The sequence below is a fragment of the Daldinia loculata genome (genome assembly GCF_022478755.1).
Source record: "Daldinia loculata strain CBS 113971 unplaced genomic scaffold F4817scaffold_51, whole genome shotgun sequence".
Taxonomy (NCBI): Eukaryota; Fungi; Ascomycota; class Sordariomycetes; order Xylariales; family Hypoxylaceae; genus Daldinia; species Daldinia loculata.
In genome coordinates this window covers 60,347-86,760 of record NW_026054905.1, presented here as the reverse complement: position 1 = coordinate 86,760, position 26,414 = coordinate 60,347, and the positions used below count along the sequence as shown (strand labels likewise).

The 26,414-nt window shown below is 44.6% G+C and overlaps 9 protein-coding genes across 9 annotated transcripts; 5 read left to right on the top strand and 4 right to left on the bottom strand.

The window, feature by feature from the left end:
• Positions 1-1,330: 1,330 nt before the first annotated feature.
• On the top strand, positions 1,331-2,258 carry F4817DRAFT_346774 (uncharacterized protein). Its single transcript, XM_049304464.1, has one exon. It carries the CDS (start codon positions 1,623-1,625, stop codon positions 2,016-2,018), a length of 396 nt encoding a protein of 131 aa, XP_049156109.1. The 5' UTR covers positions 1,331-1,622; the 3' UTR covers positions 2,019-2,258.
• A 261-nt stretch (positions 2,259-2,519) lies between these two features.
• F4817DRAFT_346773 (putative MFS alpha-glucoside transporter) lies at positions 2,520-4,528 on the bottom strand. Its single transcript, XM_049304463.1, has one exon. It carries the CDS (start codon positions 4,251-4,253, stop codon positions 2,619-2,621), a length of 1,635 nt encoding a protein of 544 aa, XP_049156108.1. The 5' UTR covers positions 4,254-4,528; the 3' UTR covers positions 2,520-2,618.
• Positions 4,529-5,153: 625 nt separating this feature from the next.
• Positions 5,154-7,448, bottom strand: F4817DRAFT_346770 (FAD/NAD(P)-binding domain-containing protein). The gene has a single exon (XM_049304462.1). The coding sequence runs from the start codon at positions 7,174-7,176 to the stop codon at positions 5,377-5,379; it is 1,800 nt and encodes a 599-aa protein (XP_049156107.1). The 5' UTR covers positions 7,177-7,448; the 3' UTR covers positions 5,154-5,376.
• A 1,642-nt stretch (positions 7,449-9,090) lies between these two features.
• Positions 9,091-10,625, bottom strand: F4817DRAFT_346769 (uncharacterized protein). The gene has a single exon (XM_049304461.1). It carries the CDS (start codon positions 10,471-10,473, stop codon positions 9,496-9,498), a length of 978 nt encoding a protein of 325 aa, XP_049156106.1. The 5' UTR covers positions 10,474-10,625; the 3' UTR covers positions 9,091-9,495.
• A 1,178-nt stretch (positions 10,626-11,803) lies between these two features.
• F4817DRAFT_219801 (uncharacterized protein) lies at positions 11,804-14,445 on the top strand. The gene has a single exon (XM_049298799.1). The coding sequence runs from the start codon at positions 12,124-12,126 to the stop codon at positions 14,305-14,307; it is 2,184 nt and encodes a 727-aa protein (XP_049156105.1). The 5' UTR covers positions 11,804-12,123; the 3' UTR covers positions 14,308-14,445.
• Positions 14,446-15,052: 607 nt separating this feature from the next.
• Positions 15,053-15,814, top strand: F4817DRAFT_346765 (uncharacterized protein). Its single transcript, XM_049304460.1, has 2 exons — positions 15,053-15,574; positions 15,632-15,814. Exon 1 carries the CDS (start codon positions 15,211-15,213, stop codon positions 15,505-15,507), a length of 297 nt encoding a protein of 98 aa, XP_049156104.1. The 5' UTR covers positions 15,053-15,210; the 3' UTR covers positions 15,508-15,574; positions 15,632-15,814.
• A 331-nt stretch (positions 15,815-16,145) lies between these two features.
• Positions 16,146-18,612, top strand: F4817DRAFT_346764 (alpha/beta-hydrolase). Its single transcript, XM_049304459.1, has 6 exons — positions 16,146-16,808; positions 16,877-16,993; positions 17,057-17,140; positions 17,200-17,244; positions 17,295-17,388; positions 17,447-18,612. Exons 1-6 carry the CDS (start codon positions 16,337-16,339, stop codon positions 18,507-18,509), a joined length of 1,875 nt encoding a protein of 624 aa, XP_049156103.1. The 5' UTR covers positions 16,146-16,336; the 3' UTR covers positions 18,510-18,612.
• Positions 18,613-18,929: 317 nt separating this feature from the next.
• On the top strand, positions 18,930-21,151 carry F4817DRAFT_219778 (uncharacterized protein). Its single transcript, XM_049298798.1, has 6 exons — positions 18,930-19,096; positions 19,167-19,231; positions 19,302-19,473; positions 19,536-19,981; positions 20,092-20,610; positions 20,754-21,151. Exons 1-6 carry the CDS (start codon positions 19,012-19,014, stop codon positions 21,114-21,116), a joined length of 1,650 nt encoding a protein of 549 aa, XP_049156102.1. The 5' UTR covers positions 18,930-19,011; the 3' UTR covers positions 21,117-21,151.
• F4817DRAFT_219775 (SacI homology domain-containing protein) lies at positions 20,986-24,298 on the bottom strand. Its single transcript, XM_049298797.1, has one exon. It carries the CDS (start codon positions 24,163-24,165, stop codon positions 21,187-21,189), a length of 2,979 nt encoding a protein of 992 aa, XP_049156101.1. The 5' UTR covers positions 24,166-24,298; the 3' UTR covers positions 20,986-21,186.
• Positions 24,299-26,414: the final 2,116 nt, after the last annotated feature.

The following is a 26,414-nucleotide window of genomic DNA, read 5'->3' as shown; positions in this document are numbered from 1 at the left end:
AGGATAACTAAGTGGTATAAGTGTTGAAAGTGCCTTTGATGTGGGTTTATCTAGATATGGTGTGGAAGCTGGTCTGTTTGACTTGTCTGATTCAAATCCAAGACGTCTGGGGAGATGCTTTTATATTGGAAATCTTCAATATTAACTACCTAGGTACCTATGCTTATGTATTGTTGGTTAACACAGTTAAAGTATTAAAACAGCGGAAGATATTCCAAGTGTGGCTACAAGTTAATAGATACTACTTATTGTCTTCATTACCTCGTTTCTTCAGATTTTTCGCCGATACTCCAAGTCACAGTAACATTCAAATCTAATATAAACTTACTGGTGATCCTTCATGACTTACACTATTTGTATCAATAGTTAATATTCGAGGTTGGTCTATTTGGTTTCTTAAAATAGGTTGAAGTCCTACGAGGATCGTGTCCTCTTTTGACTCTTATGAGGAATTACGTACGACAGAGTATTCCCTTTAGCGGAAATATTCACACGATTGAAGATCCGTGGTATGACATTACCTACCCACGAATCCTTCCTAGGTTACGCGTACTTAGCTGGTGTTAAATGAAAAACCGGACCAACAGCTCAATGGTATATTACTTCATAGAATACGGATATAACGGCATTTTTAATGAGAAGCAGGATCATGTATGTTGATCTGTAAGCTGAGGAATTACCACTGCGGCTCGATAGAAACTAGGTACTCGATGTTTCTAGTCAGATGTCCGGCTTATCCACACAACCTCGGTGTAACCATCCACGAGCAATGGGAAACTAAAAAAAGGTATATATACCTCTTAAGCATATTCTCAGAACTACGTCATGATCGCTTTACATGACTTCTATTCGAAAATACTCTTTAAAAATAGTCATCAAGTACACTCTAACGCGTCTAACTAGGAAGTAGCCTTCAAGATTTACTAAGGGCACTGTGGGTTCAGAATTAGGACTTCGTAAAGAAAATTTTGGAACACCTTTATGGGTTTCAAGAGACCAAAGAACTCAAAGTTAGTACCAAGGGTAAGTGGGTTACCACGATGATATTATGGAAACTATAGGGAATGTAATGATACGGGTTTGAATCATGTATCCTCAAAAAGAGGTCATATTGGAAGAGTCGATTTATGACGTAAGCTTTTTTTTTTTTTTTTTTTTAGCATGATTTCTTGCTGCTATCTTTTAGTTTTGTTGCTCTTTGTAAATATGCACTTCTATTTTAATATTCTGTACCAATTTAAGGTCACTTCGTTTCGGGATCGACACGGATTCACGCTTGGCAGGGCTGAGATCCTCCGGTGGTTTTCAGGGGTTTAATCCTCTATCCTAATTGGCTGATTGATACATCATGACGACGTGGGGCAAGAACAAATCGTACGCAATACGGTTGAGAGGCGTAAGCTTAAGAGAAGATCAAAATAACGTATTCTAATTCAGGCTTTATTTGTTTCTCTTATAAATACCTATCATTGGAGAATCTGATTGACTACAACTAACTAAAAACGCAATCGACTCGATATTTATTCGTTATTTTCTTTGCAAATTAGTACCAGAGGTCGCTCTCCATCATCCATCCTACGAGCATGATTGTGTAACTTCATTCAGCTTTCCAGTCCTAAATAATGGCGCCGTCTGAGAAATACCCATACTACAAGATTCATGATAAAGAAAATGGCTCGAACGGGAGCTTCAAGGTGTACACTATCCTGATTGACTCGGACGACGGGCGGGCGTACGAGAAGCTCTCAACCGACTCGGAGCGCTTGGACTATATGCGCAAGCATGCGCATGATAGCTGGGATGTCGTTCGAACGGACGCCGCTTTCTATGAGGATTGCGAGCTCGGGAAGAGATATACCATCAAGAAAGACTCGCCCGAATACGAAGGATTACAGAAGATGATGCGAAAGGACGGAGAATGCCATCATGAAGGGACGAAGGAGTTCCATGATATGCTACAGTATTATAAAGATCATGCTACTACGGTGGAAGACATACCTGCGGGATCCCACTGCTAGATATCAAAAGACAGGGGGAGATTTAGAGTTACAATCACTACCTATGTACTTATCAATTGTCATCGTCGAACTTAACCTTACGAACTCTGCTTATTGTTGAAGGCCGTTCGCTTGATAAGTCGGATAGAAGAGTTATGGAAACGATAATATCGTCCCTCAATGAAATAATTTCAAATAGTCCGTTAGGCATCAAGATGTTCTTCTAGCGACATACGGACATATCAAATCTCTAAATATTGCCAACCTACTTTCCTCCCTAGGTATTATTCGTAGATATCACGAGCAAAGATACATTGGCGTTAACGGCTCGCTTCGTACCCTTTAAAGCGCCACGCTTTGAGCAAGGAGATACCTAATAATTAAGGATAATCTCTAAATTACATAGAATATAACTAAGCATAATAAGATGCTAAAGCATGTACTAAAAATAGAATAGGATAATGAATAAAAGTATATCAAGTATTCTTTCTAACGTCTTCATTAATAGCCACATCTATAATTCGTCAGAAATTTATCGCTAATATTCTCTCTTTAAATAATATGTGCCCTGATAATGCCTTTACTGACCAGTGCCATTTCTTTTGAAAGTACCTATCGGTCTTACCGCGAACGTTGTGCCTCGTTCATACCCAACCTACGTTGAAACGGATCTACTATAGTGTCCTTAAACCTTCTTGCACTGACTCCCTGCTCAAATAGGACATCTAACTCGCTATAGGTACGCCCTTTAGTTTCGGGGAGAAAAAGGTAAGATAGGAGTGCAAGTAGGAAACATAGTCCGCCCCAGAAGAACCCCGCTTTTGCTTTCCAGTTCCACGCATTCGGGTTGAGCATATATGGGATAATCACAGAATTGACGATTCCGAGAACGTTGAACAATATTCTAGAAATCACGAGTGTCTTTGAGCGGAGGCGCGTAGCGGAAAGTTCAGACACTAGAACATATCCAACCGCTCCAGCAGTACTATTATAAAAGAAGACGAAGGCGAGAAATATGCACCCGATGGCCCACGAGAGACTTGGCTGCTCCTCGCCAAGAGATACGAAGCCGATAGAAGAAAGAATAATAGCAAGAATCAACAATCCAACGACATAAAGCGAGCGACGTCCAAAGTAAGAAGTGAGAAGCAATGATAGGATTGTTCCGAGAAAACCGGCGGCGTACTGCGCCAGCGAGAGGCTGAACGATGCGGACGTGGGTAAGCCTACTTGGATGTAGAAATAGGCCGAGTAGGCCATGAGCCCGATTCCACAGAGAGCCTGACTGGTAAAAACGAGGCAGGTGATGCCAGTTCGGCGGCGGTCGACACCCTTGAAGCAGTCAAGGTAGGTAGTTCCCATAGATATATCCTTCTCAAGTTCATTCGTATGTATCATTAGAGAGATAGCCTGACTTGCGTTAAAACCAGGCCTATCGCTTCCAACGAGACGGTTAAGTGCATCCAAGGCTGCCTCGGGGCGATCGTGGCGAATATACCACCACGGACTCTCTGGTGCAAACGCGACAGCTGCAATGATCAAGACAGGCCACACCCATTGAATGGAAAAGGGAATCCTGTAAGACCATTCACTTGTGTTTTCGATTTGAGTTCTCAGGACACAAAGTGCAAGAAGTTGACCAATAACCCACGAAAGGTTGACGTATATGGTAAGACACGGCCGGAGAATGACCGGACAGACTTCAGAAGCGTAAGCAATTGTCAGTGTCTGGAAGGTTCCAAGGGGGAGGCCCAAAAGTATTTCGCCAGCGACGAGGGTCTGTATGTTCTCAGCAAAGAACAGCATGGGGACCAGTGCAACAACTGCGAATAGAGCTACTAGCATTGTCTTCTTATGACCATATCGCTCCTCGACAAAGCCATTAAGTAAAAGGCCAAGGACCTGACCAGCATTCATGCCACCGGACAGTCCAGCCTGCCAAGCTGCGTCAATGCCGTATGTTCCATCCGGAAGTAATCGACCATACTTTCTTTGGAAGGCTGGAAAGGCATAGAAAGACCCAATGAGGGCATTGTCAAAGCCTTCCATGATCACAGCTGATGAAATAACCATGGACCAGGCAATGGCTTTAGGATATAGCTTGATCCCCTGCCAAACACTCATCTGGTGTTCTCTAGTAGCAGCTGTTTGAGCGTCACTGATGAATGAAATGAAGTTTTCGTCCCCCGTTGCCATAGCATCCTGTCTGTCTCCGTCATCGTTGGAACAAGACGATCCTATGGTTTCCCTGCTCATATTTGGATACTGGACTGTCGCTGGAGTTAATTTCTGTATGAAGGGTTGATTGGGAAAGGTTGTTAGATGGTAATGGGACGATAATATTGGTTTAGAGTACTCTTGGTTTATATATTTCTAACACTCGATACAGTTCTAGTAGTCTTTGAGGCTGAAATAATATCTAAGCCCAAAAGAGCGAGATATGCTTCAACTTCAAAGAGTACCGAAAAAAGAAAATCTACAAAGTCTTCCCAGATACATGTTTTTTAGTACAGGATAAACCGATTTAGAGGTATCTGGAAGTATACTCTATTAATTCTTAATTAATAGCCTCATCTTTGATCTAGTATCAACGCCCGAAGGGCGTGTGGTGCATAGCTAGCAGCAAAACCTGTTTTAGTTCCCAATATCTCAGCTCTGTGAAAAGATGGCAACTAAGTCTAGATAGGAAACATAATGACTTGGCGATTGTATATGCCTTAGGTACATTTGATGATTTGCTTATCTGGGTAGGTACATTAGGTTAGGTACTGTGCCCTCTCGGACTGAGAACTCGACTATTAACTGGTATTCATGTCGACATTTAGTCTAACGAGCTTATTGTGGATCGTAGGATTCATGCGGGTCGCCCTGTTCTACCTAGACGCAATGAATCTTAACCCGGAAAAGGGGGAATGGTGACTGCATCTAGCTGACGCTCAACTCTTCACCGGTTATGCACGTCATTGCTACCCAATTTGCCGTATCTACTTGTAGAAGTACGGGCCTGTAAACACCTATGCACATTAAACCTGACCCTGCTGCTACTAGTGACTTGATAGAACTAGGGACTAGCACATCGGTACCACTTTTAGTTGTCGATTGGAATTACTCAGAGACTAGAAAGTTTTCGTAGATGAATACACGCACAAGATGTAGTATATTTAATGTAGTATATTTAGCTCTGTCGATCAACTATCATGATAACTACCTCCTCAACCTAATAAAAGCCTTATAGCGAATGATAAATTGTCAAGTTTTAGCCAAGAGCTGAAACTCGCATAACTCAAGACAACTAGTCTCACTTCTATATCTTTCTTTGGCCTCGATGTGATGTGCCATAGGCTAACACTAAATATCGCACTCCCGCCCACGCCCTATACTACTTACGTTCTCTTTCGGCCTGCGAGACGTTATCATCTTTCCTTGACAACCCTTCTAAGTGGTGTCCTAGCCTCTGAGCAAGTGCGACCAACGTCAGCGATGGGTTGGCTGCTGGACTTGCAGGGAAGACCGACAGATCGCAAACATATAGGTTTTTCCAGTCTTGGACCTTCAAATTCTCATCCACGACACTGTTATCGCGGTTTCCATCCTTACTCATTCGCATAGTTCCAACTTCATGTGCCACAACTCCAAAATCGGCCCGAGATACTTCTGGCAATATTTCTGGCAATGTCTTTTGCGTATTATTGTCCACGATTAATATTTTCCTAGCTTCAAGTGCCTTTTTGATAGCTTCCGCATACCATCTCATATGTGGCACGAATCTGTCATTCTTGACGCGAGAAGGAATCTGAATTGTCGGGATATCTTCTGGCAGGTTCAAAACCCTATTTTCCTCTTCCAATCTGGCTCCAAGGATAAACACAACCTGGAGTATGGACTTATTTTTCTTGTTGGAATTTCTGGCATCTTTGGCACACTTCTCAACATCCCGAAATTTATCTTCGTCTACTTGTGTACCGTCCAAAAAGAATTTAGTCGGAAACCCCCCTTCTCTCCCCCAGCCAAGGAATGACTGGGCGTTGATGGTAATATTGAGGAGGCAGCGGGTCGTCCCGGGATTAGTGGTGGAATCAGAGTCAAGTAAGATATGACTCTGCAGCCTAAGTGCCTGAAGGTTTTCGCTATCATCTAGATATTCAAAGCGAGTACCCCAGATATCATGGTCTGTGAGTCCCGAGCCGACAAGCTTGTTGCCCAGTCCACTTCGAAGAGCAATTGTCGCCGTATCAATTGTACCAGCGCTAAGTATGACGGTTGCTTTTCCTGTACGAATTGCGCGCTCATTGTTGGAATTATCGCGAATAATAAGGCTTCTTACGCTCTTCTCGTTATTGTCTGTCGACATAGAGTCCCTCGGGCTGCTGTTCACAGCTACAACTTGGGTCTCAGGGAGCACATGCAAGTGTTCGCTCTTGTTGTACATTTGAGCCAAGATCCAGCTGACAGTAGAGAACCCCCCCCTTGACATTTGATACAATTTCTCTCCGGGATTCCTATGAGTGAAATGTGCAGCCATGGGGCATAAGGTAAATTCTGCGACATTCCCCAGAGCATCAATAACTTGGGAGATAGAAACGGAACTATCTGAGTCAGTTCCGCTGGGGTAGGGATGTGTCAAAGATGCTTCAGGATCACCGGTTAGTAGTTTGTATGCGCGATCATACCCAGTCATCTCATCACTCTTCTCGTCCTCCTTGCATTTTATATTCCCCTCGCCCTGCTTACACTTGTCACCAACAAATAAGTAAGCGCAAATACTGCTTGGGAAGTAACCTTCAGCCTCTTCCTTGTTTATCCATGGTGTGTATAGACCCCAGAGGTTGCTGCGTCCACCAAGACAGTGTACTGGTCCACCGGCGTATGGGTTAGACCGCGAAGTTACTGTTGATACTGGGCTCTTGACAGCATCGTAGACGAAGGAGTTATCCGAAGAGGGTCCATCAGGGATATTTGGATTCCATCGGGGAGTAGGTGTGTTAAGGACATGTGTGGAGAAGAAAAACTTGCCCCTTTCAATTAGAAGAACACGGGGACGATCCTTGTCCTGGATGCTGAGCAGGGTTCTAGCTAAGACGCCACCACCCATGCCACTCCCAACGATGATATAATCATAAAAGTCGGCCTCACAAAGCCTGGCAACGTCATTGGTGTTGGTTGAGAGAAAGTGATTCATTTTGAAGAATGTTATCTTTTCTGGGGCCCAAGTTGATTATCCCAGAGTGTCCTTGTTGGAGTAGTGTTTGTGTTTATTTCAACCAAACTATGGAAAAACTATGGAAACTTCAAAAGAAGGCGAATGGAGATATGCTTAATACAAGATCACTTCACAGCATCCCAACCCTTGGAAAATATTGAGGATTTAAGAACGTTGACGAGTTAGTCGAATGTCTCCAAGGGGTATGCGACAATGCCGTTCAAACCCAAGGACGCAGTTTTAGGCTTCAGAATTCTACGTTGTAGCTCATGATTTAGGCCGCCGTACGCCTTGTATTACATCCCATCGTATTATTCCTACATGTCCCGTGCTTATCGCTCTATGCTACCATGATATATTAAGGTGTGATTAGTTTAGTATGTCCACTTGCAGATTCCTTTATTTGCCTCCCAATTACCTGGTTTCTATCGCCGCTATTATGAGGTATATAGATTGTTTCCGATTTACTCCACAGCTTACCTATTCTTGGGTAGCATTGCAAATCTTAGATTGCAATTGCGTAGAGTTATGTAGATCTAGATACTTAATGCGTGAGCAATATAGGGTAGCGTGGAATATACATACCTCCTTAGGTACCTAGGTAGGTAACTCTTAAGTACAGTCATTCTATTCAACTGGGCATTAAGAGACCTAGGTGTGGATCCCAGGCAACAATGATTCAGGCAATTGCTGCCTGCATTCTACGCATATATAAACAATAGCTAGATCCTAATCCTGTAATCCTAAATAGTTAACTTAACAACGATGTCACCACTATTCTAGGAATCACATAGGTACCTGGCGCGCTTACAAAATACCTACCATAGCAGAAATAGGGGTTTTTAAAGAACGGTTATTTATAGGGAACAGTTTTTTATTAAAGAACGGTTCTTTGTTTCCAGGCCTTTGATTGGTCCAAATCCGAAAATAATGGGTTTTAAACCTTAATTTTTAAATCCACTTTTTAGCCGCCGTTTAATACGTATAAAACCATTTTTTTTTAAAAAACCGTTCTTTTTTTAAAAAGCATTTTTATTAATTTTATTTAAAAAAAAAAAATTTTAAAAATTTTTTTTTTTTTTTAAGTAAAAATTTCTTTTTTAAAAGTAAAAGATATAAAAGGTAAAAGTAATTAAATTTTTAAAAATAATTTAATAAAATTAGCTATTTTATTTTATTAATTTAAACGTTTAAATATTAAACTTTAAACATTAAACCTTAATTAATAAATTTAATATTACATAAATATAAAAGCTTTAAATTTAAAGATTATGTTTTTTAACTTTTTTAACTTTTTTAACTTTTTTAACCTTTTTAGCCTTTTTTTAACCTTTTAAACTTACTTTTCCGGGAACGTTTTTTATTAAAAAACCGTTCCCTTTTTAAGAATCATTCTTACGATAAAAAACGAGGCATTTGTTATGGTATGAAAACTTTATAAAAAACGTTTTTCAATTATGGAACGGTTCCTTGTACCCACCCTACCCCGCTATGGTACCTTTACCTATTAAGACCGGTAATTATACGAGAAAAAAAAAGCAAAGTCTTCCCTCTCGGCGTTCCGAAATATGACTCGTAATATTTGCCAATTAGTCCTAAACCCTAACAATGGAAATCGTGACCGCTTATTTATTCGAGTTTAACAAGCCGAATAATAAGGCGAAATTGCGGTCGTTAATAAAATAAACTTATCACCTTGACTTTCGTAAAGAAATGACTCGTAAATGGACCAACACCTCTATTATAAAATAGGAAAAAACATACGGTAAAACTTATACTAAAAATGGTAAAATTGTATGCCAGTTCCTTACTTTTACGTAGAAACGTAAACGTTGACTAGAATATCTTAAGGCTATCTTTTCTTCGTCTTTTTCTTTCTCCCTGTGGCAAAGTTGGAAAAGCTTAAGGTCACAAAATGACGTCGTTAATATTTCAAGAGAAGGGACACGTGTGTACGTTTCACTTAAGGCACAGTATTGCACCTCTTACATCTAGGTAAGCATAGGAGCCGCGGAAATCTACTTATCATTCCGACCCGTGAGATGGAAAGTTCCAGTGATGTAGGGTAGTATCATTACGCTCAGACCTTTGATTTCCTACAACAACAAACGGCATCTTAGCTTCCCCGACGTACTCTTTTGAGGCTCTAATATACCTATCTACCCGGTATTTAAAATGTAACATAGGTAATACGGAGTGTGCTCCTATCCAATCATTCTATCAATGTTGTAGAACAGAAAATTTCCGGAGTTACCGCAATTTGAATAATTTTCTTCAAATCCTTTGTGTTAGGGGTAACTAAACCAAGTGAGAACAATAATCTGACCTTGAGAACATCTCTAGTAATGTAGCGTCCGAGCTCGCTAAACTAGTGTCTTGACTCCCATTCGCCTGCGGAATTAGTTTTCCATCAACCCATTCCGCCGAGATACGAAACGCGACTCTGCCTTGCTGCCAGGCTTTTGTTACTGTTTGGGTCGCTGCAGGTAACCTTACAGATCCTCTCCCACACCACCAACTTGCTTGCCAAACAAAGGCTAGCATGACGCGAGCAGAAGAGGTTAGATTGGGCAGTCCAGCGTGCCAAAGGCGTAAGTCCCTAATTATGATGCTCCCCTTCCGTGTGCAGGCTCGAGCCGGCGGTGAAATATCTTGACGTTGTGCCACGAGTTCTGGGAGGATTGCATGGATGGGTAGACCATCTTTTTGATCGAGGGTTAGGACCTGGTCGCTGAAGGAAGTTGTAGTGTGTGAACCTGTCCAGACTTCAGTAGCCCCGTTATCTTCCGTCACGTCGACGAGAGGTATGTTAACAACGAACGAGAACGGAAAATTCGGATGTGGAAAGTCGATATCAGAATGCACAGGCTGTCGTGACGTGGCCGGCAATGCTGTATTTCCGCTTGCAAAGTGTAGTACTGGTGTAGGTCCTAAAATAGCAGCTAATACACGTAAGGCAAACGGGTTGGCCCACACGTCTGAAAACATGAAGGCCTCGTCGAGAGGAGGAGCTTGACTAATGTTGCCTGTATGGACACCGAAGTTGAAGCGCTGCTCTGACGTCTTGCTCAAGTTGATGGCTTCTGGAACAAGCATGGCGTTTAAGGCATCTAGATGCCCTACATCTACTACATTATCAAGAACGACAATACCTGAATGGTGTAGGTGCCCGAGGGCCTCTGCGATGTGACTTGGAGGACAGATCCCTGTCTGACGCATCTCTTCTGAGAAAGTAATGGTTGGTACCGAGTTACATGGCTGGTGTTTGGACTCCATGTCGGCGTTGATCTGCGATGAAAATCTCTCCTAATATCTCAATGAAAGATTGAATTGCTCTGCACTCTAACTAATCCTCTTTTCTGTGTTTGAGCCAAAATAAAAATTCTTCAAAATACGAATACTAGGTGGCTTCTGATTATATGCCTCCTTGGAAAGTCCTGCTTATGTGCCTACCTCTATATTATTACATTGCTGCCTATATGCGAGATGTCTCCGGGTTACTCTTCATGTAACGCTTACTATAAAAGGTATAGGTGTGTAAAGATATGTGCGTATTCAGCCCAAACGTGTTCCTATCTACAACGCAACACAATATGCCGATTATTGTCGATGCGGGATGCAGACGAAGACTAGAACTCCAAAATTTCTCCTTACATATACCCTAGGGTGAATTTTCAATAGTCCAATAAACTTGAAAAGATACGAAGCTGAGTCTTTCGCCCCTTAAACTTTATATATGGACCCCAGTCTGATGTAACTGATAACAAGAGCCAATAGAAGAGACGAGTAAATAAATGACTCCAGGCTAATGACGTATTTACAAGTTGGTAGAGGTTTGGGCTTTAGATCAAGGATACAGTGAAGGGGGATTACAGTAACTTCAACAACAAACATGACAGCTCGTGAGGTTTGGTCAATCATAGAGTCAAGCTCAGCGAGTTCCACGAGTCAGGTCAAGTCAGATAATCGTATATATTTGACTCGATACAAATCAAGTCAAATATATTAAATTTCGAGGCTTACCTGGCCGTATCGTCGACTTGGCCTGTATGCCCTTATAAAGCCACACTTAGCCACATCAGCCACCTAATACCGTATATTTCACCCAAAACCTTTACCAATAACTGTTAAACACTTGATGTATTAAACTCAACTAAAAACATAAACATTCTTTTTTTTCTTTTTTTTAAACACTCAAAATAAATCTGAATGTCTGAATGGCACGTGTTGAGATGTACCAAGATACATCTCACAATAACCAATAATATTGCCCTAAAAATATTCATATAAAATACCAAATAAAAAAATTTTGCCCTCGGCTCGGATAGATATCCCTAAAAAAGGATCTATCCATGCTAAGTCAGGCCAGGCCCAAGTCAGGTCAAGCTATTATCTGACTCGTGGAACTCGCTGGTCAAGCTAAAGTGGGGTCATGGTCTGGACTGTGGAATGAATTAGCGACGGCATCGCACGAAGCGCTATAGAGCTTGTTTTACCTTTATCATGAGTACACGTATATGTAACCCTCCTTTTCCACATATCCCGGGATTTTCCCGCGATAGGCGTCCCAATGAGCTACGCTAAATACTAAAGAACATTCTCATAGGTACCTAAGATCGACGTTGCTTAGACACGTCTAGAATATCAACTGGAGTAACAGGGGTCTTTGTCCCAGATTCTTGGCCTGACAATATGAGATTAATACTATGGAGCTAAGAAACACCTAGATTACCTCCGTTAGGCAATTCCTGCCTGACGGCTAGGCATCAGACAGCAAAATATGAGGGCTAGAATCTCCAGCCTGCCTAGATAGATACCTCAAGTGACCCGGGCTATGCATCACCCGCGCCCAGATGCAACATTTCGACAAGACTATTATTCTTACTCATCTCCAGCCTTGCTATCGTTACATCGCACGTCAGAACCATGTCCGGTATCGTTTCCCTTCAAGCTGACATTGGGAGCATTCCTCCGGGAGCGGTGGAGCTCCTTAGGTCTATCGCCCCTATTATGAGATCCCTGACAGCCGACAATGTGAGCCCCCTTGCGGTTATCCAAATAGAGGATATTGGCCGATGCTTTCATACGAGCGGGCTCCTAGCTAATCGAACTCGGGATGCCTTAACGAGGAGCGGCTCAGTGAGATTTAGGAGGCTCCAGGTCTCGATAGGATGGATGGCAGGGGATACCGCTGCGGCTCTGTCCCAGACCACGGGCGGACAGGCTGCCGCACTCCTGACTCTTTGCCTTGTGGAGATGTTTTGCCGAAACTCCACGGGTCATCTGCTATTCGAACTTTCCATGAAAATATTACCTCCGGATAAATGTCGAGCAAGTATGGCGCACCTTTCAGACCTTGCAGAAATCATCTCCAACAAGCTGCAGCCACTCGGCTTTGGACAACACCATGCTGTTCAACTTACTCGAATTAGAGAAGCGTATCTTAATTCCGGTATTGAGATACCGCCTTCTACTTCGGAATCGTTGCTCGAAAGGCTAAGCATCGAATCCATGGTGGAGCTATTGGATGCGGTACAACAAGCCCTGCGAGACGAGACCACCATAGTGCATATTGAGGGATTTCAGGGGCTTGGCGGCATTATTGCACTTCTCACGGCTCTATGCCCTGATGATATCCTCTTACTGGTGGAAAATGGCATCCTCTTCAAGGGCCCGAGACAGTCCATCATAATTTCAGTTATGCACCAGAAGAAGACGACATTCTCTATCGAAAAGCTCGCGCTGAGGCAGCTACCCCTTACTTTCCGCGACAGCGAGTTTCTATCGCAACCAGGAAGGCTTTCTTCCTACGAGCACTGTACCGTGAGGGTCCAAGGCTGCCTAGCTAGGATGGTGGAGCAACTTTTCACACCCATAACCTTTCAGTCTGTGAGAGGGGTAGTCGCCAGTTTCACTGACCTCGTTGGAGCAATGGTATTGTCATTCATCGGGACTGACTTTGGTTCAAACGCCCACTTCTGCCGTGATGGACTCCATTCGCTTCTCGGACCTCATTTTCATGAAACTATTCGTGGCAAGTTGAGCCTCTTCTTCGAAGTCGAACCATCCCTTGACAACCTTGGTCCGGTCCTAAAATACGAGGCGTTACGACAATCCATAGCTAGTGTCATCCCGAGCTCCTCTTGCGTTTGTTCCCAGTGTATCGATACGCATAACTGGGCTAATATGTCCTCCAAGAGGTGTCGCTGTCCGCTTTACAGTATATGGGGTGGCCTACAAACCCTAGTTGGCCAAGCTGTCCTCCTAAGCCTGGTACACACGGACCTCGACACGGTAAAAATTGTTCAGAGTTCTCAAAACCAAATGGGTCAGCATCTATGCCGTCGCCTCATGCATCATGTTCTCCCCTCCGATGACCCCCTACTCGACCAACAAGGAGGTAAAAGGGGCGAGGAAATATATTCCACTCTGAACCTTCATACCGACCTTTGTACATTGTTTGGATCTATACCCTCAAATGCTGGCGGCGGGCAAAATATCTTGGGGACAAGCAACGGTGCAACATCAATCTTCCCATCGACTTTGCATACGGGATTTCCCAATGAGGGACGTATCATTCGGTACATTCTTATGGATGGTCAGTTTCATGATGGCCATAATTATTACACAGCTCTTATCGAGGATGAACACGTTCTTCCACGCCCCTTGGCCGAAGACTCCATCCTCCAATCCACGAACACGATCCCCCTATCCCAGGCAGGAACTCATTCACAAGCTACCTTATCGCTACGACCATACCATAACTCATTAGCAGTACGATTCATGGCACTTTTTACATCCAAGGCGGTAAATATTTGTTTCTACGCTACACATCTGGCTTACATGGCTGCTTCAATTGCCCCTCCTTGCCACCACAATGCTGACACCTCAACCACTACTCACGACAAAGACTCCATTTTGACAACAAGTGTCGATGCTCCTGTCGCTAGCGGTGATCGGATGTCAATGGTACTAACTCATGGCAACTCTGAAGCACAGTTTCTAGCCGCAGTACTGGGCGTTCCTACGCTGTATCAAGGCGCCAGTTGCTTGGATTGCATGATAAAATTCGCTCAGACTGAAGGATTTCGATTATTGATCCAAAGCTAGCCACGGTTTGGCGTAGTATCTGGAGGCAGCCGGTACAAACTATTGTCGGGATCTACGTGGCACTTCACCTAAATATGTTCTAGAAATTGGTTATGATTAAGCTGTGAGGCGTTAGGCGATACAAATAAGGCGCGAAATATGTTAGGGACGTTATTGAACTATGTACATATGTTTTTGCCTCTACCTTCAAGCATAATCTTGTGTTTGTGTGTTTAAGAATCCAGGACTCGACGCCCTAAAGGGCCTCGACGTGAAGGATTATATCATTACGCGCATTTCATACAATAGGGACGTAATAACACATCTTGTTTTTAGGGTCCCAACGCTGTTTCAGCTTTCTCAATTTCTCCAGCCTCCATTCCTCCCAGCCATAGACTTCTTGCAAAGACTCGTCGCCGTTTGCATAGTTCACGTACGCCCGAAGGTGGTCCGGATCATCGCTCCCTTCCAGCAAGTAGTCTCGCAAATTCTTCACGAACCCTTGTGCAGCCGTATCAATGGATCCATTGGGTCTTGGGGGGCTTTCTTGGATAGGAAGAAGGAATGGCATTGGCTAAGTTTTCCTTCAGTTTTATGAAGGTTAATATGTCGTCTTAGATATAAATAACCACTCCCAACCAAATTCTGTTACAGGCCAATGGAGTTAGAATATAGGTTTCCCTATTTGGACCTATTCATGCCTATCATCGTTTATTAGATATGGACGGGACGAAAAATAGGAAATTCGAATATGAAAAGAGTATAAGGAAATAGTTGAAAAGGTTCTAAGCTGCCGTGAGCAAGAGCTGAGCCTTCCCTGGCGCCCATATCGCGCAAGAAGCAGGTTATTGTGTCGACCTTTTTGCCCGAATTTACGAGGGATAGGTATTCATTCTTTGGTCGGATATCGAAGCTAATGTCGCCATGGTTGTATGTTGCATGCCAACATTAACTCCTGTCTTAGGAAGTTATTATAACGGTCTCGCCACTCTTATAAGTCGGATTCACCCTAATAAATGGTCTTTCTCATCGCCAAGTCACTTTACTAGCAAACCATCCAATATCAACTTGAAACCACCCATTACTTCAGAAATAGCGCTACTTCCATCAGCAAAATTTCCGCACGATGTGGTGTCTTGGCAAGATGCTCCTAGAGTGATCACGAAGGCCAGTTATGGTGTAGCCGAGGCGCAAACCATACAAAATAACGAAGGATTTTAGCCCGTACCGAGATCCATAGAACATTTGAGCTTAGGGAAGGGTTTTTCTGATTTTATTTTATTTCCAGCTACATACCAAAGCAAATTAGAACTCTCCTTTGTCCTTTATTTAAGCGCCCACATACCTTGGATAGGTGAATTCCACTTTATATGGCATTGGGATGTAATACTATTGCAGATATATGCGTATACGTTGAGCCAACAGAGACTTATCGAGTTCATGTGCTGAGGGCCAAGATAAGTAGAAGGGTATTAGACGCCATTATGTCAGTATTACAGTCGAAGGAAGAAGATCAACATTGTATGACGACACTTGGGTTGATTTGGTTAGACGGCCTCCTAGGTACCTACTTAGCTCTCTCTTAAACCAGTTAAAATCTGTTATAATAGCTGTGCCGTACCACGGCAGAGCATAGCCTAACATCTTATTCCACTTAATCACAACGCTTGAGAGGTGGATCCTACGTTTAAAACCTCACCCTCATCGAGTTTATTAGTTACAAGTCCCTAGGTTAACCGAGAAGTTAGTGCAAAGTTGTAACATATAATATACACCTCCACCACGCACAGCACCTTATGTTGAACACTTACATTATACATAGAGTGATGCTACTTACAGATCACTCTATGCAATGGGCTACCGTATCCCCGTATATAACCCACCAGCCGCGCCCCCGCACAATTGCCCCAACCACGACCTAAATTCATAAATACCTCTATGTAGGAAGACATTTAGGTTACCTAACTTATGATTATTCCGTGGATATTGCCTTTGGGCTACTCTTGCTTCTAGATTTGAAAGTTTAATTCGGGGTTGTCTTGAACTAGTAATGGCTAGTCGTGCCATTTCATTGCTTCTTGGGCTGGGTGCCCTGGTCTTTGGACTGCTTGCCGTGTTCTTAGAACCGTTCCGGGATTTTTTACTCTTTAACGTCGATAATTACAACATTAAACTGCCTTTCTTAGAGCGTGCCTCTTCAGTCATCATAATTAACCATACCGGCGAAATCACATACATTGGTAGACATTCCAACGGTATCGATCATTTTCAGAATGTCTTCTACGCAGAAGATACCTCGGGCCAAAACCGCTTTGCACCACCCGTTCCTATCAAGCATGAGAAGGGGTCATCTATCGATGCTTCGCGGTCCGGTGCCTGGTGTCCGCAAGGGACGGGTGATATTCTTCCGTTCACGAGTAAAGTTGTTAACATCAGTGAGAATTGCTTGAGTTTAAGGATTGCTCGACCACATGGCACAGCCCCGGATGCCAAATTGCCGGTAATGGTCTGGATACACGGAGGTACGAGTGCCTTATCGTAGTTTATCAATGATCATACGAAACTGATTGATTCATATCACCAAACATAGGCGGTCATGCTCTAGGATCAACCTCAGATGTTCTATATGAACCTGATGGCCTAGTGAAACAAGCTACCGTAGATGGACAACCGATTATTTTCGTTGGAATTAATTACCGTCTTGGCTGTATGTTCATCATGGAATATCTTGTTATTGCGGATAGCTCTTCTGATATATATATCCTCATAGTTTTCGGCTTCGCCACCAGCAAGGCGCTATTGGATGCTAAGCATACCAATGCTGGCGTACGCGACCAGCGCGCTGCACTTGAATGTATGTGGTTCAAATGGTGCTTCTACGGTCTGATTATATTGACAACCTTCCAAAAATAGGGGTTCGTGACAACATCGAAAGCTTCGGTGGTGATCCACAGCGAGGTCAGTGTTCCTTCATAACATAAGTTTGCAAGTTCTGACTTCCATAAAAGTTACTGCGATCGGTCAAAGCGTCGGGGGTAGCGATATTGCTTTGCAGTTGCTTGCATTCGGAGGGAAAGACGATGTCCCATTCCAACAGGCTATGTTAGAAACCTACCAATTTCAAGCCAGCACTGCAGCTTCACACTGACTAGTGTTCTAGAATGATGTCCGGTACCCATGGCGTAAACATCAATACCAAGTCGGACCTCGTGGCAAATAACACTGAGGCTATTGCCCGGGGAGTAGGATGTATTAAAAACGGTGACAGCCAATCGGTAGAGACTTTACAATGTCTACGAGAAGCTCCTTTTGAGCTACTAACCAACCTCTCCGTTGCGGCTTCTCGCACTGCGCGCCCACCATTCGGGGAAGCGTTTTTCTATCCTACGTATGACAATGATTTCCTGATCGACCGGCCTTCCCAGTTGTTGCGCGCCGGGAAGTTCACTAAGGGAGTGCCGGTGATTGCGTCCTGGGTAGCAAACGAGGGTGCTTGGTACCCTCCTCCTACGACGTCAACTGATGAAGATGTACTGGCTAGCTTTGGGCTATGGTTTACCGGCCACTCCGAATCTACAAAAGCGAAGCTCCTAGAACTATACCCTGTCGAAGATTTCGAGAGCATGGTGCGGCCGGAATACGACGGACCCATCACAGCGCAGTACTACCGCGCAGCGCAACTAATCAAGGACTTCTGGTTCACCTGTCCCGTGCTCGATTTCGCATGGCAATATGTAAAGAACGGTGGTATAGAGTCATCACAACTGCGAATATATGAGCATAATGCAACACGATTCACGCCGTCCTATGAGATGATGGGCGTGCCTATGTGGCGTGTGGCCCATCTCAGCGATATCCCATATGTGCTAAATATCCAGCGTCTAGGCGGAGGCGCGGACAACTCGGCAGCTCAGCTCGAACTAGCGAAGACGATGAGCCGGAGTATCGTGAAGTTCGTAACATCTGGGAGTCCTGATGGCGGATCTGAGGGATGGCCCGCAGCTTTCGATGGAGTAACAAAGGAAGAATTAAAGACACACTTTCCGAGCCGGTTTGCATTAAAATTATTTGGTGGCCCGCATGGTAATGCGGCTGTTTCTCTCAGAAAGGATGAAAATGAGGCCGCAAGTACAGCAGCCGAGCAAGCTGTAAAATGGGAGAAGCTGTTCGAGAGGTGTGAGTTTATCAATAGTGAAAAGGTAAGAGAAGAGAGTGGGGTTTAATCGAGTATGTATTGGAAGTGAATCACTCTAGATCGAATGACTAGGTTTACTATAGACTATTAGAAACTATAGTGCTACGGCGAGATGTTGATAGAAAGGAGGTAGCCATATTCATATACAAACCCCTATTTTGATGTCCCACATAAAACTTCCCCCTTGTCGAAAAAAACCTAAGTATTAATCATAACTACCACTTAATCCATACTTCCTTTTCAATATATTTATGAGGTACTTATACTGATACAATTACCTCTTAAAATCGGAGTAGTTTTGTAAGATTTAAATTATTTAAACCTTTCGGCGTTTGAGATGTTGAATTCTTTGCCTGATAAATAAGGCCATTTGTTAGCCACCTGGCAACGGCCCGACAACTTCTCCATGAATTAAACCTTCAGAATATTGAATTTAGCAACACTAACATCCGAGCTTACCTTAGGTATTAATTCAACCTTACTCTAAAAGTCACCATACGGACAAGATCGGTAATAAAAAGAAATAAAACATGCTTGAGGAACTTCTCGAGACCTGCAAGAGGCTCACTGGATCTCAGACCCCATCGCAGGAGATTCGCGAGGATATTTTACGGCGTATGCTTCTTCCGCATCTCATCTCATCTCATTTCAACTCATGAGACAAACTAACAGACCGTCACTCCAGTGGTCCCCAACGGATGCACCGCGCAAGATCTAAGAAACTTCCTGTCAATAGCCAGAGATGAATCGGTATGCCTTTAAAATTGATGGCCCAATTGAATTTTCTCGTGAAACCATGAAGCTAAGTGAGTATATACAGGATCACGTCGCCGTACTCTTAGCCGCATATGCTATTGCGCTCAAGATCAGCAAAGACGCCAAGGGGCAGGAACTTATCGACGAAGATAACTTGGACGATACGCTCCATGATGTCGCCGACCGCATTAGCTCCCTCATCCTACCTCTATGCTCCAGCGAGTCGCTAGACGAAGGTATGAAGTCCTGATCATTCGTCACATAGCAAGAGAAGCGATTACTGACGACCTATGAACAGATGAGACAGACTACGCCACCCTTCAGCGCAAAGGCGAGCTAGGCCTCCTAGCCCTAGACGCACTCACCAAAATCCCATCCAAAACAGGCCCCCTCCAGTTCCCTCACTCGGTACTACTCCGCATAACCGCTTTCACCAACGCCACAGACCCCTGGACAACAGCAGAATCACGCAGCCTTTCCCAGTCCCTCCTCGAGGCCCAGCTCCAGCAACTAGGTGACTCCCAAACACGGGTCTTCATCGTCGAGGATATCCTAGCCAACTTCCTCCGCCCGCTATTCTCCAAGTCCCGCCCGGCAGCGATCACAGCATCCGGGCGCAAGGCCGAGTACGTCGAGCCGTCGCGGTATGACGGCGCCTCCCGGGAATCGCCCGAGACGAAGCCCTGGAAATACGCTCACCGGTACGCCGTGACGGTCTTCGCGTGGGCTGTGGAGCATGCGGATGTGAGTTGTTTCTTGCATATTTGCTTACTTAACTGAGAACTAAACTTGTCGTCTATGACATATACATATATAAGTCTATATCTATGACCTAAACGCTAACCCATCCACAGTCCTCCCTCCTACAAGCCCACTGGCCGCTCTTCACCCCCGTACTGCTTACCCTGATCGACGAACCGGGCCCTAGTGCCTTCAAGGTACGCGCTCTCGGCGTGCTACGCGCCTTTTGGGCGCGCTGTCCTGTGGGACTGATGCGGGATACGGGACTAGGCGAAGTATTCGAACACGCTGTATTCCCTGCAGTCCTGTACCTACCAAGCTTAACGCCCGAGGATGAATCTCTGGATATTCTCAGCGCCGCGTATCCCGTGCTGATCGAGATGGCTGGTCTCACTGTCGATCGGCCATTAGTAACAACAGGCATAAGCACGACAGAAGAGCAGAAGCAGACACAGAAATCAACACACCAAATCACAGAAGCACAGCGGAGACTTCTGGACAAGATCATCAGAGAGGGTATCATGGTCGGGTATCACCACGCAAAAGAACACGTGCGGCTCGTGGGCCTATTCTGCGAGACGCTCGTCTGTATTATAAATGGGATGGGTATACTAGCCGTGAAACACCTAAAGGTACCGTCCCTCCTATTGTTTCCGCTTACACCCGCCCTGAATTCCAAGCCAAACCAAACAAACTTAACACACAGCCTTGGTTCCTATTATACCAAAACGCCGCTTCATCTATGGGATACCGTTATTAATATAATAGGAAATAGGATTTCATCCCCATGCTCTCCGAGATTATGACCGACCCTTTCGGCACCAAACACCCGCCAACTCTCACCTCGGCCACCAAACTCCTGCAGGCTATCCTACGCAACTGCTGGCCCAGAATCCAGCATTACTGCAACGAGATCATCAAGATGCTTATGTTGTGCTGGCTTAACATCGAAGACGAAGAGTCTTTTCCGCACAATAGCCCGATCGCGAACGACTTGAAGTCTAATCTAACCCAAACCGCTAGGATGCTATCTGCAATAATGAAAGCAGCCCAGATTGATTTCAGACGACGCGTCGATCCACTGATTGAAAAGGAACCTCGATTAAGTAAGCTCTTCGGAGAGATAAACTCAACGTAAAAAGGACGACTCAGGAAGACACCGAAAACTCGGACAAATTATTGCTCACCGACCTCCACGCGGCCGAATACTAATCGACCGGCTGCTGCTTGAAGAGGGATTTACCTCTAAGCCATTTCCCATATGCCTTGTACCGTTTCTTCGTCAAATCCTCATCCGTCACGGTCAGCGGGTTTTCGCCAATCCGCAGCAAGTCATTATACGCGTCGATGTCGTCTTCAGTACCGGTGGAGACTAGACCATCCGTATGCCAGCTACCGTTGAGGTATTCTTGGTATTCGGAAGAATCGACATCCGGTGGCGCCTCATTGGAGATGACCAGGGGCAGACTCTGTGGGTGGCTGATATATCGTGCGTAATCATCCGCTTCTTGCGCACTCACGGACGGGTTGAGCGATTCCTGAACGATATTCGTGAAAGTCCCCTGTGCACTCTTTGTTTTCTCTTGAGCGGTCTGCTTTAGCCTATGACTGTCGCGATTCTCTGCGGAGTCTTTCATGATGCTATGAGGAATCGTAGGGCCGCGGTCCGGCTGCATAGGCTGGAGCCAGCGTTGAATCGATATACCCCGGGAACTCGCCTTTTCCGTCATGACAGACTCGGAGTCGTCATCCAGCGAAGATTTCCGAGAATCTTGAGGATCAACGATAATCACCTCCTTCTTTGCCGTTGACTTTTTCTTCTCATGGGTTTCCGCGTCGCCATCAGTGCGGACGCGGAAGGGGCTTAGGTCGTATTTGCCTTCCTGGGTCGACTTGAAGGGTATATACTTGATAGTGGAGTTCATCTTGTACGGAAACATCTTGGGAAATGAAGACAATGTTGACGGGCGATAATACTCCAGCCAGTAGTCGTCGAAGAATGAGACAGGTTTCGTCGCCATCTCTTTTTTTGGTGGTACAAAAGCGGGTATAGTCCGCTTCTCAAGATATGCTGGCGTGTACCAATGGATATAGTCATGCTTCTCCTTTTGCGACCATGTCCGCGGATTAGCATGGTGGAGATAGTAATCCGTTGAGAGATCCCACAGCATAGGTTGCCCTTGAGCAAAGATATAATTCCCGAGGAAGAGGTTATAGGCCTCCTGTCTTTGACTATCTAGGAACGAGTTATTATAATACCGCTTGAAACTCTCGATCATGTCCCGGGAATGGCTCGTCCACTGGTTTATTTTGCGGTACGTCTCCATCGTATTCACCAACTGAGAACCTCCATACTGAACCGCGATCGTATCACCATGATCGTGGTACATGTGAGTGAAGAGATTAACCGCGTCCGTGTCGTAATCGATGGTTGTATTTTCAAGAATGCCGAGGGCGTGAAGCTGGTGTCCAAGCGCTCGCTTTCCAATGACGAATTGAGCTGCATTCGTACGGTCCAAGCAGTCGATACAATTTGTTCTCGCGACGCCATTCTGGACACTTGTTGGAGTGATAACGCCGTCGCCATTGTGGAAGATGCCAGTCGTAGTGACGACAGTCTCAGCAATGTTCTCAAGTGTACCAATGACATCTTGATCTTTGCTTTTCGCGGCCCTACTCATATCCCAAGCTTTGTGTATGATCTTGTGTCCTTCTGGCAGAAATTGGTTCAGATAGTTGATGGCATTTGTATATTCATCAAGCAATTTAGATTCCCGCGGGGTCCTTTCTCTAGCTTTGATAAGATTGAGCGCATACACGGGAGAGCCATAACGTTCAAACAAGTTATCAAAATGCAGTGCAGCTGCCGTGTAGAAAGGATCGATGAGATTCAACTCGATCGGCGGCTTGGGAGTAACGCCCATATTATCCTGCGTCCAATGAAGAGGAATGCTTCCTCTATGCTGGACATAGGAAGTAAACTGTGGATTCGCAAAGAGCTTGGGACCAGGGGAATGGAACGATGTTGTCAATGCTTCGGAAACGATCTGCTCAGTTTCAACATCGTTCGCTACATAGCCTAGATCATTTGCCCCACGCTTCAAGAATCTGGCGCCAGCGAAATATCTTGACCGCCGCGCAATTATGGTGATATGTGCTGTCTTGCCGTATATGGATATGGCGGACTGATCAATATATCCATGTATTATCGGACGACACCAATCAAAAGGGTCATGAATAGCATCTTCGGCGGGTCGCAGAAGATGGCTATTCCAGATGAACATAGAATTATAATCATCATATGTCGTACCTGGCATTCCATGCAGTAAAGCAGTTCTTTCTCGGGTGATGTTGTGTTGCAAAGTCCTGGTGATGTCGTAAGAGTAGCTATAGTAGAAAGATCTCGTGAGATCTAGATTCTTAAGAATATTCAGGAAGCGCTGCTCCTCGACATGGCGAGCATCCGTCTTGTACTTTGCTGGAGTTAAAGGAATGAGTTCAGTTCCGTCGATCTGGTAAACATAATGGCCGCCAATCATTGCGACCGTACTTTTCTTGGTGATCAGCAGCATGTAGTACGGCCCTGTGAATTTGATGAAGCCTAAAATCCCCCACGTCGTACATCTCTGCTTGATACCACCCGTACTTTTGTTTCCGTCGTCAATAGTGTTTAACAGCGAGTTCATCTCTTTCTGACTATAAATAATTTTATCATCTGTTATAGTCAGGTCAGACTCGTGGGTATCCGACTCGTGAGTGTTACGATCTATTTTCAAGATGCGATAACGTTTCTCGGTAACATCTCCTCCAACAATGTAGTACCGACTCGCCGTTTCGTACAAGGTGAACTTATGCATCTTGTAGGCTGATCGAATGGGAGCTCGTTCTTCTTCAGGCGGGGTGGCGACCCTAGACGATATGTTGGGGCTGCTTGTTCGGACAAAAGGTCTAGCGACTGGTTCCTCGTCGTTGTCGTCCTCGACCGTCCGCTTCTGTGCTTGCACGTTTTGTAGTAAAGTTTCGCTACTAGCATTATTCTGCAATAGAGGATACGTAGGCTCTAGACGATCCGTATCATGGGATTCGTCATCAATTACTCGGTGGCTAACATCATGAGTCTGACTTGGTGGCTGAGAAGCTTGGCCATTGTTAGCCGTTATACCGTCTTGATCGTTCGAGTCAGCCATTAGAACCGACACAGGACTCCCGATCGAAGCATGCTCCCAAAGTATACAAGGAACCCAATTTCTAACAGGATTTACGGTGTACGGTGTATAAGAAGTAGCAAATTTACCGGTCCGCGTTGCCAGCGAAAACGAGCTTAGCGATTTCGGAGAGTGTAAACTTTCGAAACTGTAACGACTTCAATGAGGACGAGACCCCAAAGTCTAAGAGGCCTGTACAACTTATCGATAGGGAAGATAAGCAGGTGACGGTACCTAGGTATGTAGCATGTGCCATGTGCGTAAAAGCGTAAAAGCGGAGCAGACCAAATTTCATTGTTCTACTGTTACGTCATCGCCTTATTTAGACTTTCTTTCTTTATTTGAAGTAATTCCATCCACGTTAAAGAACTACACTAAGGTTAGGTTAGTGTTCTTACTTATTGTCATATGGCACGTGTGTACCCACATGTATATAAAGCTAGATCTTCCCTCTTGTAACTTAGCCAATACAACATCAAATACAACACATATCGTGATACTTATTCTCAAGCTATAGCGCATTCTTACGGCTTTCTAGTGTATGTCGCCGAGCCGTATTCTCGAATTTTCCGTGGTGAGACGGGCCGGGGCGAGCGCCTTATCCCGACGGCACCGTTTCATGCTCAATAGAACCGAAGCGTAAATAGTTGACCTAGCGATAAGAAATAATAAAGGCTTTGTGTAAGACCACATACATATTTAGTTGAACGAAACATCCAGTATCGAAATCCACCAATGGCAAGTAATAGAACTCCAACTCCACCGCAACTTCGTAGCGTCATAATGTATAGTGCATACGTGATCATTCTATAGAATGGTGTATTAAGATGTTCGCGATCCGTTCACTATAAGTGAGCTATCTGCATGTGTTGCTAGAATGCTACTATGTTATATGCATTAAGCTCCAGCGTGTGGAAATGCGGTCTGCAGGTACAAATGCCGACCGCTTTCCACGACTCACGCAAGGCTAATACACCGAACTGATCTGGCCAGATTAGGCAAGCCGTTAAGAACAGTTGGTGCGAAGCATCGTGAAATGCTACTCTAAATAGTAGTATAGTTAAGTGCTTGGGCGAGGAAGAATATCTAACCCTGCTTGCAAGAGCCGCATAACTTTAGTCGTTCGCGATATATGCGGTAAGACGCCAAGAAAATTCCCGGAATACTACAACCGAGCGGGAAACAGCATAACGTTTTAGACTATCTAAGTGGCTATAAGCCGTAGAAGCGGTGAATAAATATTGTATGACGTTGCAAAATTACCAGGTATTCGCCAAGAGCAGAAACTAACTTGTGAATCTAAGTAGATTTATAAGGATACGATGCAAGATGCCAACACAGAATGAGACCTCCATAAGTCACCGATGGTACCCAACATGCTGAGCATTAATAGTCACGGCGGGCCGAGACATGAAAATGGGCTGATGAGGAAGCATGTTCATGCTATTATATTGCAAGTTGACTCGATGAAACTATAAACAAGAGATCTATATGCACAACGAGAGAAAGAGGCTGAGTACACAAATTAGAAACTTCCAACACTACTTAGGTACATATCTTGAAACCTCATAGGGTGGTAGGGAGTCCCTAGAACGTAACCCCACCTCGGGGTTGTTATAGGTAGATGTTGTTAGACGTTGCGCAAAACCCCGAAGCTGAGCTGAGCTTGTTTAACTTCCACTACCGAATATCCCGCCCCCTCGCATTTACATGATTCGTCAATGGTAGACCGCTATTCCTTAACCCGGTGCGAGTCTGCATCTCATAATGCACGGCATATACCACCGCCACGATTGGGCGTTCCCCAGATGAAAATGTCGGTATATGACTTACAGTCGACATCATTGTAACCCTGCCAACTAATGCCCGAGTTTACGAGGGGTTATTGTGTCGAATTTTTTCCATGGCCCAAATAGGAAAGTAACTCAATGGGCAGTATCTGGCACATGCGCAATTATGTAAACTCGGGCATATTGTGCAGCCCGCAGGGCTGCCTCCAGTTATATAGTTGTATAGTAGATACCGACTGTGCGGTACGAAGCTTCTGATAGGTCAATAGTTAGTATAGAGGTGTCTTCATTTGACTTCTTGACGTGTTGATAGTATAGTTGTTAAAGCCGAGTGCTATTGCAAATCAACTAAACAAGACGCCCGTTTTCTTCGTGGAGTCGATATTGTGCTTCCACCCAATCTTGTACAACTAAAGCAGTTTGTCGGTTCCCTCTTTAGGC

Coding starts and splice junctions, on each gene's coding strand:
- F4817DRAFT_346774 (XM_049304464.1), top strand. CDS start 1,623: ATGGCGCCGTCTGAGAAATACCCATACTACAAGATTCATGATAAAGAA.
- F4817DRAFT_346764 (XM_049304459.1), top strand. CDS start 16,337: ATGGCTAGTCGTGCCATTTCATTGCTTCTTGGGCTGGGTGCCCTGGTC. Junction 17,141..17,199: donor CCAGCGCGCTGCACTTGAAT/GTATGTGGTTCA, acceptor TTCCAAAAATAG/GGGTTCGTGACAACATCGAA. Junction 17,245..17,294: donor CGGTGGTGATCCACAGCGAG/GTCAGTGTTCCT, acceptor CTTCCATAAAAG/TTACTGCGATCGGTCAAAGC.
- F4817DRAFT_219801 (XM_049298799.1), top strand. CDS start 12,124: ATGTCCGGTATCGTTTCCCTTCAAGCTGACATTGGGAGCATTCCTCCG.
- F4817DRAFT_219778 (XM_049298798.1), top strand. CDS start 19,012: ATGCTTGAGGAACTTCTCGAGACCTGCAAGAGGCTCACTGGATCTCAG. Junction 19,097..19,166: donor TCGCGAGGATATTTTACGGC/GTATGCTTCTTC, acceptor CCGTCACTCCAG/TGGTCCCCAACGGATGCACC. Junction 19,474..19,535: donor CAGCGAGTCGCTAGACGAAG/GTATGAAGTCCT, acceptor ACCTATGAACAG/ATGAGACAGACTACGCCACC.
- F4817DRAFT_346769 (XM_049304461.1), bottom strand. CDS start 10,473: ATGGAGTCCAAACACCAGCCATGTAACTCGGTACCAACCATTACTTTC.
- F4817DRAFT_219775 (XM_049298797.1), bottom strand. CDS start 24,165: ATGGCTGACTCGAACGATCAAGACGGTATAACGGCTAACAATGGCCAA.
- F4817DRAFT_346770 (XM_049304462.1), bottom strand. CDS start 7,176: ATGAATCACTTTCTCTCAACCAACACCAATGACGTTGCCAGGCTTTGT.
- F4817DRAFT_346773 (XM_049304463.1), bottom strand. CDS start 4,253: ATGAGCAGGGAAACCATAGGATCGTCTTGTTCCAACGATGACGGAGAC.
- F4817DRAFT_346765 (XM_049304460.1), top strand. CDS start 15,211: ATGGTTGTATGTTGCATGCCAACATTAACTCCTGTCTTAGGAAGTTAT.